Here is a 12,100-nt window from a genome sequence, read left to right on the forward strand (position 1 = left end):
CTCAAAGTGCACTCACAGTGGTTACCTTATAAATGACAATCAGCATAAACCACTGTGAGTGCACATTAAGAAGAACAAGAAAGCTGCAAAATGTTTCGTTTTCAGAATGATTGTCTTGTCTATAGGTTGTTTGTTTACATTAAAGTTGATTTAAAAAAAAAAAAAACTTTGAGTGTAGGTCACATGTTTCCTGTCTAGAGTCAGCGGAGGTCACATGTTTCCAGTCTAGAGTCAGTGGAGGTCACATGTTTCCTGTGTAGAGTAGAGCTCCAGTCTGCAGCTCGACTACTTTGGAGTTGTCACTGTTTGCTTGGGTTAGTCCCTGGTTCCCAGAGCAAGCTCATGACTGGTCTTGCGTTTCCCAGTTAGCTTCAGTTGTTGCTGTTTCTCAGGATTGGCCGAACGCTGTCAGGTGTCAGTCTCCAGGGTGCGCATGCCCAGTGGCTACCAGCAGCAGCACCACCAGCAATGACCCAGGCTGAAAAGGGAGAACTGGAGAATGGGAAGGAGAAGGAACGTGAAAGAGAGCAGCGTGGGGTGAAGCGGCCCATAGTTCCAGCCGCCATTCCTGAGCCCTTACAAGAGGTGTGTGATGTCTCCCTGTATCTCAGTAATATTTCTGCTCCCATTCACTTTGTAATAAGTATTATAGTTCCCAAAAGGGTGCAGTGCCTTATCTAAATATACTATTGTTTATAATTAAAGGTATAGGTCAAAATTTAAATGCGCATGCCAATTTGAAAAAGCATTTTTTGCAATATATTTCCATTATCAAAAATGTCTCTAGTAAAAGTTATTAATGGTATTCTGTGGCATACACCCATATCCTGTGAGGGCACGTGCACTAGCATTCAAATACAGCACCTTCTCAGAGAGTCAGTCATGGCTTGTGTATTAGATACTTCCCTTAGTGTGTACTACCGTATGCATTACACATGATGTATCAGATACTTAGCAACAAGAAAGTCTAAAGTCCACCATAGGTGAATAAAATAACAGCTTTATTGGGGCAAGTAGCCCAGGGTAAAAAGATACAGCTCAAATTACAGGATATTAACTCAAAGCAGACCTGTAGATACTATTCATTAGTATTAGATACTTCCCTTAGTGTGTACCACCATATAGATTACACATGCCGTAGTAGATATTTCCATTGGGAGTACCACCATATAGATTACACATGCCGTATTAGATATTTCCATAGATTACACATGCCGTATTAGATATTTCCATTGGGAGTAACACCATATACATTACACATGCCGTAGTAGATATTTCCATTGGGAGTAACACCATATACATTACACATGCCGTAGTAGATATTTCCATTGGGAGTAACACCATATACATTACACATGCCGTATTAGATATTTCCATTGGGAGTAACACCATATACATTACACATGCCATATTAGATATTTCCATTGGGAGTAACACCATATACATTACATATGCCGTATTAGATATTTCCATTGGTAATACCACCATATAGATTACACATGCTCTATTAGATTTTTCCATTGGGAGTACCACCATATACATACACAGGCTGTATTAGATATTTCCATTGGGACTACCACCATATAGATTACACATGCCGTATTAGATATTTCCATTGGGACTACCACCATATAGATTACACATGCCGTATTAGATATTTCCATTGGGAGTACCACCATATACATACACATGCCGTATTAGATATTTCCATTGGGAGTACCACCATATAGATTACACATGCCGTATTAGATATTTCCATTGGGAGTACCACCATATAGATTACACATGCCGTATTAGATATTTCCATTGGGAGTACCACCATATAGATTACACATGCCGTATTAGATATTTCCATTGGGAGTACCACCATATACATACACATTCTTTATTGGATATTTCCATTGGGAGTAACACCATATACATTACACATGCCGTATTAGATATTTCCATTGGGAGTAACATCATATACATTACATATGCCGTATTAGATATTTCCATTGGGAGTAACACCATATACATTACATATGCCGTATTAGATATTTCCATTGGTAATACCACCATATAGATTACACATGCTCTATTAGATTTTTCCATTGGGAGTACCACCATATACATACACATGCCGTATTAGATATTTCAATTGGGAGTACCACCATATAGATTACACATGCCGTATTAGATATTTCCATTGGGAGTAACACCATATACATTACACATGCCATATTAGATATTTCCATTGGGAGTAACACCATATACATTACACATGCCATATTAGATAATTCCATTGGGAGTAACACCATATAGATTACACATGCCGTATTAGATATTTCCATTGGGAGTAACACCATATAGATTACACATGCCGTATTAGATATTTCCATTGGGAGTAACACCATATACATTACACATGCCGTATTAGATATTTCCATTGGGAGTAACACCATATACATTACACATGCCGTATTAGATATTTCCATTGGGAGTAACACCATATACATTACACATGCCGTATTAGATATTTCCATTGGGAGTAACACCATATAGATTACACATGCCGTATTAGATATTTCCATTGGGAGTACCACCATATAGATTACACATGCCGTATTAGATAATTCCATTGGGAGTACCACCATATAGATTACACATGCCGTATTAGATATTTCCATTGGGAGTAACACCATATACATTACACATGCCGTATTAGATATTTCCATTGGGAGTAACACCATATACATTACACATGCCGTATTAGATATTTCCATTGGGAGTAACACCATATACATTACACATGCCGTATTAGATATTTCCATTGGGAGTAACACCATATACATTACACATGCCGTATTATATATTTCCATTGGGAGTAACACCATATAGATTACACATGCCGTATTAGATATTTCCATTGGGAGTAACACCATATAGATTACACATGCCGTATTAGATATTTCCATTGGGAGTACCACCATATAGATTACACATGACTGCTGCTTCGCCACCCTGTTCTCCACCTCTTAGGTGGAGAATTTCCATCTCCACGGTTGGACGAGACTTCACAGATTGACAGCTCCTGCCCGTGCTTGATTGGCTGTGGGTGGGCATACATTACACATGCCGTATTAGATATTTCCATTGGGAGTAACACCATATACATTACACATGCCGTATTAGATATTTCCATTGGGAGTAACACCATATACATTACACATGCCGTATTAGATATTTCCCTTAGGAGTACCACCATATACATTACACATGCCGTATTAGATATTTCCATTGGGAGTACCACCATATACATACACATGCCGTATTAAATATTTCCATTGGGAGTAACACCATATAGATTACACATGCCGTATTAGATATTTCCATTGGGAGTAACACCATATAGATTACACATGCCGTATTAGATATTTCCATTGGGAGTACCACCATATACATACACATGCCGTATTAGATATTTCCATTGGGAGTAACACCATATACATTACACATGCCATATTAGATATTTCCATTGGGAGTAACACCATATAGATTACACATGCCGTATTAGATATTTCCATTGGGAGTAACACCATATAGATTACACATGCCGTATTAGATATTTCCATTGGGAGTACCACCATATACATTACACATGTCGTATTAGATATTTCCATTGGGAATACCACCATATAGATTACACATGTCGTATTAGATATTTCCATTGGGAATACCACCATATAGATTACACATGCCGTATTAGATATTTCCATTGGGAGTAACACCATATACATTACACATGCCGTATTAGATATTTCCATTGGGAGTAACACCATATACATTACACATGCCGTATTAGATATTTCCATTGGGAGTAACACCATATAGATTACACATGCCGTATTAGATATTTCCATTGGGAGTACCACCATATACATTACACATGTCGTATTAGATATTTCCATTGGGAATACCACCATATAGATTACACATGTCGTATTAGATATTTCCATTGGGAATACCACCATATAGATTACACATGCCGTATTAGATATTTCCATTGGGAGTAACACCATATAGATTACACATGCCGTATTAGATATTTCCATTGGGAGTAACACCATATAGATTACACATGCCATATTAGATATTTCCATTGGGAGTACCACCATATAGATTACACATGACTGCTGCTTCGCTACCCTGTTCTCCACCTCTTAGGTGGACAATTTCCATCTCCACTGTTGGACGAGACTTCACAGATTGACAGCTCCTGCCCGTGCTTGATTGGCTGTGGGTGGGCAGGGGGGCGGTTGCACTGTTAAATTCCAGCAGTGGGTTGCTGCCAGCCAGAGGAGAGCTTGGGCGGGGGGCGAATGTGTACGCCATGGATTGATAAATCGAGCTCTAAGCGTTGTATTGTTTTTAGTTATCTCAAACCTTGCTTTCCTAGGAAAAGTAATTGAGAAAGTTGTTGCAACCCAACTAGAAGCATGGCTTTCGGCAAACAATATTTAGAACTCATTCCAGTTAGGTTTCAGGACAAGGCATATTACTGAAACTGCGCTTGTACCGGTACTAAATTATCTCCTGATGGCAAAAAACAGGGGTGAGTGCTCGATACTAATTCTACTTGACCTCTCTGCTGCATTTGACATCGTGGACCATGGCATTTTACTAAACTGTCTGCAGGATGTCTGTGGGGTGAGAGGTACAGTTCTAAGATGGTTCAAATTATTTTTGTCTGGCAGAACCCAGAGTTTCATCCGGAATTTGCACCTCTCTCCTTGGTATGTGGAGTCCCACAGTGTTCCATCTTATCGCCCATGTTATTTGCAGCATATATATGCTTCCAATAGGTGATATCATAAGGCAGCATGGCCTCAGCTTCCACTGTTATGTAGATGACACACAGTTCTGCATCTCCTTCAAGCCAAACGCAAATGTTCCAGTAAAATAAATTAATGTCTTGCCGATCTCTTGGATTGGATAAGTGCCAGTTGGTTGAAACGTAACCCAAACAAAACAGAAGTATGATGATAACTAAGCTGCAGCAAACTACAAACCTCAGATCTAGTAAGAACTCTTGGTGTTATGCTTGCCAGGGAACTTTCTTTGAAATATCATAAATCAGACACAGTACAAGCCTCATCCTTTCATTTATAGAATATAGCCAGGATCAAGCACCTGATTCCTACAGAAGATCTTCCCATGACCATCCATGCACTGGTGACATTGCGTTTGGACTACTGCAATGCACTTTATTATGGTCTCCCAGAAAAACTACTCCACTGGCATCAGTTGGTACAAAACGCTGCAGCAAGGCTGCTAACTGGCAAACTAAATATTGCCATGTAGCACCCATCTTCCACTGCCAATAAAATGGTGCATACTATTCAAGATAGGCCTGATATACTACAAATTTCTTAATGATCAGAGACCAAGCTATTTAAAAGAATTACTGGTGCCCTATGTCCCAACTCACACTCTGTGATCAGCACATGCCCAGAAGGTAAAAGTGCAGAGAGTTCACAATAAATGTGGTTTGCAAGCTTTTAGCCATGCTGCCCCATGTCTATGTAACACTGTCCCCAGCACCACTTCTCTGGACATTTTCAAACAAAGACTCAAGACCTAGCTGTTTACATAAGCCTTTCAATAATCAAATCTGTAACTTCTAACCCACTTAAGTAAATATCCCTTGTGTACAGCGCTTTGAGTCCATCCCTGATAAAGTGCTATATAAGTTGTTAGTAGTAGTAGTTCCTTTTGCAGGTGTATTGTCACATATGTGTTATTTATCATTTTACTTCTAGTTTGGTGTAGGGTTTTGTCAAATTCTGTTTAATGTGGGCATTCTTATTTTAAGACTTGTTCCATTGCTTGTTCATTAAAGGACCACTCAATGCAGTAGGGTTGTATAATTAACATGCACATAATAAAAAGACAATGATTTAACACCTACTCTGAATTTCAAATAAGCAGTAGATTTTATTTCTGACAAATTTTATTTTTTTCCCTCCCATTTTCTGGCCCCCTGTAGTTATTTTGCCTTGATTGTTCCTTTAAAGTTATTAGAGGTCAATGTGTTTTTAATGTTTTTTTTTTATAGCACAGAACCTGGCAATGTACATATATTGAAAGATTTATACTATAGCTGATGTGCTATTGGGTAGTAATCTGGCCAATATTCTATTAATATAGAAAGGACTAGCAATACTATTTGACTATTAAACCCTGAACCTAATTTTTGCATGTTAAGAAATGGACGCAAAATTAACATAAAGTTTTGTATCTAATAGCATGTGCAGAGTGATTATATTTTGGTGATACATCCTGGATCATGCAACCTGCGCATTGGCAGAGCCACAGACACGCACCCTGCCGGCATTCCTCATGTGATTGCGAGGCGGCACAAGCAGCCGGGACAACCAGTCTACAGAGACAAGTGGCTTCTCAGAGATGGCTTAAATGTAAGAAGAAATCTATATTCTCTGTTATTAAACTTTATCCTATTTGTCTGTTTTGTATGTACAGCTTCTATTCTGAGTCCAGTTGAGTGCGTCTCTCTATTTGTCTGTTTTGTTTGTACAGCTTCTATTCTGAGTCCAGTTGAGTGCGTCTCTCTATTTGTCTGTTTTGTTTGTACAGCTTCTGTTCTGAGCCCAGTTGAGTGCGTCTCTCTATTTGTCTGTTTTGTACGTACAGCTTCTGTTCTTAGCCCAGTTGAGTGCGTCTCTCTTTGTCTCTTTTGTATGTACAGCTTCTGTTCTGAGTCCAGTTGAGTGCGTCTCTATTTCACTGTTTTGTATGTACAGCTTCTGTTCTGAGTCCAGTTGAGTGTGTCTCTATTTGTCTTTTTTCTTTGTACAGCTTCTGTTCTGAGTCCAGTTGAGTGCGTCTCTATTTGTCTGTTTTGTTTGTACAGCTTCTGTTCTGAGCCCAGTTGAGTGCGTTTCTCTATTTGTCTGTTTTGTATGTACAGCTTCTGTTCTGAGCCCAGTTGAGTGCGTTTCTCTATTTGTCTGTTTTGTATGTACAGCTTCTGTTCTGAGCCCAGTTGAGTGCGTCTCTATTTGTCTGTTTTGTTTGTACAGCTTCTGTTCTGAGTCCAGTTGAGTGCGTCTCTATTTGTCTGTTTTGTATGTACAGCTTCTGTTCTGAGTCCAGTTGAGTGCTTCTCTATTTGTCTGTTTTGTATGTACAGCTTCTGTTCTGAGCCCAGTTGAGTGCGTCTCTATTTGTCTGTTTTGTATGTACAGCTTCTGTTCTGAGTCCAGTTGAGTGCTTCTCTATTTGTCTGTTTTGTATGTACAGCTTCTGTTCTGAGTCCAGTTGAGTGCGTCTCTATTTGTCTGTTTTGTATGTACAGCTTCTGTTCTGAGTCCAGTTGAGTGCGTCTCTATTTGTCTGTTTTGTATGTACAGCTTCTGTTCTGAGTCCAGTTGAGTGCGTCTCTATTTGTCTGTTTTGTATGTACAGCTTCTGTTCTGAGCCCAGTTGAGTGCGTCTCTATTTGTCTGTTTTGTATGTACTGCTTCTGTTCTGAGCCCAGTTGAGTGCGTCTCTATTTGTCTGTTTTGTATGTACAGCTTCTGTTCTGAGCCCAGATGAGTGCGTCTCTATTTGTCTGTTTTGTATGTACAGCTTTTGTTCTGAGTCCAGTTGAGTGCGTCTCTATTTGTCTGTTTTGTATGTACAGCTTCTGTTCTGAGTCCAGTTTAGTGCATATCTCTATTTGTCTGTTTTGTAGGTACAGTTTCTGTTCTGAGCCCAGTTGAGTGCGTCTCTCTATTTGTCTGTTTTGTATGTACAGCTTCTGTTCTGAGCCCAGTTGAGTGCCTCTCTATTTGTCTGTTTTGTATGTACAGCTTCTGTTCTGAGCCCAGTTGAGTGCGTTTCTCTATTTGTCTGTTTTGTATGTACAGCTTCTGTTCTGAGCCCAGTTGAGTGTGTTTCTCTATTTGTCTGTTTTGTATGTACAGCTTCTGTTCTGAGTCCAGTTGAGTGTGTTTCTCTATTTGTCTGTTTTGTATGTACAGCTTCTGTTCTGAGTCCAGTTGAGTGCGCCTCTCTATTTGTCTGTTTTGTATGTACAGCTTCTGTTCTGAGTCCAGTTGAGTGTGTTTCTCTATTTGTCTGTTTTGTATGTACAGCTTCTGTTCTGAGTCCAGTTGAGTGCGTCTCTCTATTTGTCTGTTTTGTATGTACAGCTTCTGTTCTTAGCCCAGTCGAGTGTCTCTATTTGTCTGTTTTGTATGTACAGCTTCTGTTCTGATCCCAGTTGAGTGCGTCTCTCTATTTGTCTGTCTTGTATGTACAGCTTCTGTTCTTAGCCCAGTCGAGTGTCTCTATTTGTCTGTTTTGTATGTACAGCTTCTGTTCTGATCCCAGTTGAGTGCGTCTCTCTATTTGTCTGTCTTGTATGTACAGCTTCTGTTCTGAGCCCAGTTGAGTGCGTTTCTCTATTTGCCTGTTTTGTATGTACAGATTCTGTTCTTAGCCCAGTTGAGTGCGTCTCTCTATTTGTCTGTTTTGTATGTACAGCTTCTGTTCTTAGCCCAGTTGAGTGTGTCTCTATTTGTCTGTTTTGTATGTACAGCTTCTGTTCTGAGCCCAGTTGAGTGCGTCTCTATTTGTCTGTTTTGTATGTACAGCTTCTGTTCTGAGTCCAGTTGAGTGCCTCTCTATTTGTCTGTTTTGTATGTACAGCTTCTGTTCTTAGCCCAGTTGAGTGCGTCTCTATTTGTCTGTTTTGTATGTACAGCTTCTGTTCTTAGCCCAGTTGAGTGCGTCTCTCTATTTGTCTGTTTTGTATGTACTGCTTCTGTTCTTAGCCCAGTTGAGTGCGTCTCTCTATTTGTCTGTTTTGTATGTACAGCTTCTGTTCTTAGCCCAGTTGAGTGCGTCTCTCTATTTGTCTGTTTTGTATGTACTGCTTCTGTTCTGAGCCCAGTTGAGTGCGTCTCTCTATTTGTCTGTTTTGTATGTACAGCTTCTGTTCTGAGCCCAGTTGACTGCGTCTCTCTATTTGTCTGTTTTGTATGTACAGCTTCTGTTCTGAGCCCAGTTGAGTGCGTCTCTCTATTTGTCTGTTTTGTATGTACAGCTTCTGTTCTGAGCCCAGTTGAGTGCATCTCTATTTGTCTGTTTTGTATGTACAGCTTCTGTTCTGAGCCCAGTTGACTGCGTCTCTCTATTTGTCTGTTTTGTATGTACAGCTTCTGTTCTGAGCCCAGTTGACTGCGTCTCTCTATTTTTCTGTTTTGTATGTACAGCTTCTGTTCTGAGCCCAGTTGAGTGCGTCTCTCTATTTGTCTGTTTTGTTTGTACAGCTTCTGTTCTGAGTCCAGTTGAGTGCGTCTCTATTTGTCTGTTTTGTTTGTACAGCTTCTGTTCTGAGCCCAGTTGAGTGCGTCTCTCTATTTGTCTGTTTTGTATGTACAGCTTCTGTTCTGAGCCCAGATGAGTGCGTCTCTATTTGTCTGTTTTGTATGTACAGCTTTTGTTCTGAGTCCAGTTGAGTGCGTCTCTATTTGTCTGTTTTGTATGTACAGCTTCTGTTCTGAGTCCAGTTTAGTGCGTATCTCTATTTGTCTGTTTTGTAGGTACAGTTTCTGTTCTGAGCCCAGTTGAGTGCGTCTCTCTATTTGTCTGTTTTGTATGTACAGCTTCTGTTCTGAGCCCAGTTGAGTGCCTCTCTATTTGTCTGTTTTGTATGTACAGCTTCTGTTCTGAGCCCAGTTGAGTGCGTTTCTCTATTTGTCTGTTTTGTATGTACAGCTTCTGTTCTGAGCCCAGTTGAGTGTGTTTCTCTATTTGTCTGTTTTGTATGTACAGCTTCTGTTCTGAGTCCAGTTGAGTGTGTTTCTCTATTTGTCTGTTTTGTATGTACAGCTTCTGTTCTGAGTCCAGTTGAGTGCGCCTCTCTATTTGTCTGTTTTGTATGTACAGCTTCTGTTCTGAGTCCAGTTGAGTGTGTTTCTCTATTTGTCTGTTTTGTATGTACAGCTTCTGTTCTGAGTCCAGTTGAGTGCGTCTCTCTATTTGTCTGTTTTGTATGTACAGCTTCTGTTCTTAGCCCAGTCGAGTGTCTCTATTTGTCTGTTTTGTATGTACAGCTTCTGTTCTGATCCCAGTTGAGTGCGTCTCTCTATTTGTCTGTCTTGTATGTACAGCTTCTGTTCTGAGCCCAGTTGAGTGCGTTTCTCTATTTGCCTGTTTTGTATGTACAGATTCTGTTCTTAGCCCAGTTGAGTGCGTCTCTATTTGTCTGTTTTGTATGTACAGCTTCTGTTCTTAGCCCAGTTGAGTGCGTCTCTCTATTTGTCTGTTTTGTATGTACTGCTTCTGTTCTTAGCCCAGTTGAGTGCGTCTCTCTATTTGTCTGTTTTGTATGTACAGCTTCTGTTCTTAGCCCAGTTGAGTGCGTCTCTCTATTTGTCTGTTTTGTATGTACTGCTTCTGTTCTGAGCCCAGTTGAGTGCGTCTCTCTATTTGTCTGTTTTGTATGTACAGCTTCTGTTCTGAGCCCAGTTGACTGCGTCTCTCTATTTGTCTGTTTTGTATGTACAGCTTCTGTTCTGAGTCCAGTTGACTGCGTCTCTCTATTTGTCTGTTTTGTATGTACAGCTTCTGTTCTTAGCCCAGTTGAGTGCGTCTCTTTTTGTCTGTTTTGTATGTACAGCTTCTGTTCTGAGTCCAGTTGACTGCGTCTCTCTATTTGTCTGTTTTGTATGTACAGCTTCTGTTCTTAGCCCAGTTGAGTGCGTCTCTATTTGTCTGTTTTGTATGTACAGCTTCTGTTCTGAGTCCAGTTGACTGCGTCTCTCTATTTGTCTGTTTTGTATGTACAGCTTCTGTTCTTAGCCCAGTTGAGTGCGTCTCTATTTGTCTGTTTTGTATGTACAGCTTCTGTTCTGAGTCCAGTTGACTGCGTCTCTATTTGTCTGTTTTGTATGTACAGCTTCTGTTCTTAGCCCAGTTGAGTGCGTCTCTATTTGTCTGTTTTGTATGTACAGCTTCTGTTCTTAGCCCAGTTGAGTGCGTCTCTCTATTTGTCTGTTTTGTATGTACAGCTTCTGTTCTTAGCCCAGTTGAGTGCGTCTCTATTTGTCTGTTTTGTATGTACAGCTTCTGTTCTTAGCCCAGTTGAGTGCGTCTCTATTTGTCTGTTTTGTATGTACAGCTTCTGTTCTGAGCCCAGTTGAGTGCGTCTCTATTTGTCTGTTTTGTTTGTACAGCTTCTGTTCTGAGTCCAGTTGAGTGCGTCTCTATTTGTCTGTTTTGTATGTACAGCTTCTGTTCTGAGTCCAGTTGAGTGCCTCTCTATTTGTCTGTTTTGTATGTACAGCTTCTGTTCTTAGCCCAGTTGAGTGCGTCTCTCTATTTGTCTGTTTTGTATGTACAGCTTCTGTTCTTAGCCCAGTTGAGTGCGTCTCTCTATTTGTCTGTTTGTATGTACAGCTTCTGTTCTTAGCCCAGTTGAGTGCGTCTCTCTATTTGTCTGTTTTGTATGTACTGCTTCTGTTCTGAGCCCAGTTGAGTGCGTCTCTCTATTTGTCTGTTTTGTATGTACAGCTTCTGTTCTTAGCCCAGTTGAGTGCGTCTCTCTATTTGTCTGTTTTGTACGTACAGCTTCTGTTCTTAGCCCAGTTGAGTGCGTCTCTTTTTGTCTGTTTTGTATGTACAGCTTCTGTTCTGAGTCCAGTTGACTGCGTCTCTCTATTTGTCTGTTTTGTATGTACAGCTTCTGTTCTTAGCCCAGTTGAGTGCGTCTCTATTTGTCTGTTTTGTATGTACAGCTTCTGTTCTGAGTCCAGTTGACTGCGTCTCTATTTGTCTGTTTTGTATGTACAGCTTCTGTTCTTAGCCCAGTTGAGTGCGTCTCTATTTGTCTGTTTTGTATGTACAGCTTCTGTTCTGAGTCCAGTTGACTGCGTCTCTCTATTTGTCTGTTTTGTATGTACAGCTTCTGTTCTTAGCCCAGTTGAGTGCGTCTCTCTATTTGTCTTTTTTGTATGTACAGCTTCTGTTCTGAGCCCAGTTGAGTGCGTCTCTATTTGTCTGTTTTGTATGTACAGCTTCTGTTCTGAGTCCAGTTGAGTGCGTCTCT

At 40.3% G+C, this 12,100-nt stretch overlaps 1 protein-coding gene across 1 annotated transcript in view; it reads left to right on the plus strand.

Annotated features, from left to right (window-relative positions):
* The first annotated feature begins 275 nt into the window (after positions 1–275).
* Positions 276–12,100, plus strand: part of ACTR8 (actin related protein 8) — a 54,527-nt gene continuing 42,702 nt past the window's right edge. The window contains exons 1-2 of the mRNA XM_053720743.1: positions 276–585; positions 6,288–6,458. Of these exons, the coding sequence (XP_053576718.1) occupies positions 469–585; positions 6,288–6,458 (288 nt within the window). The 5' untranslated portion in view covers positions 276–468. The remainder of the gene's footprint in view (positions 586–6,287; positions 6,459–12,100) is intronic.

Source organism: Bombina bombina, chromosome 7 (assembly GCF_027579735.1).
Source record: "Bombina bombina isolate aBomBom1 chromosome 7, aBomBom1.pri, whole genome shotgun sequence".
In the NCBI taxonomy this organism is placed as follows: Eukaryota; Metazoa; Chordata; class Amphibia; order Anura; family Bombinatoridae; genus Bombina; species Bombina bombina.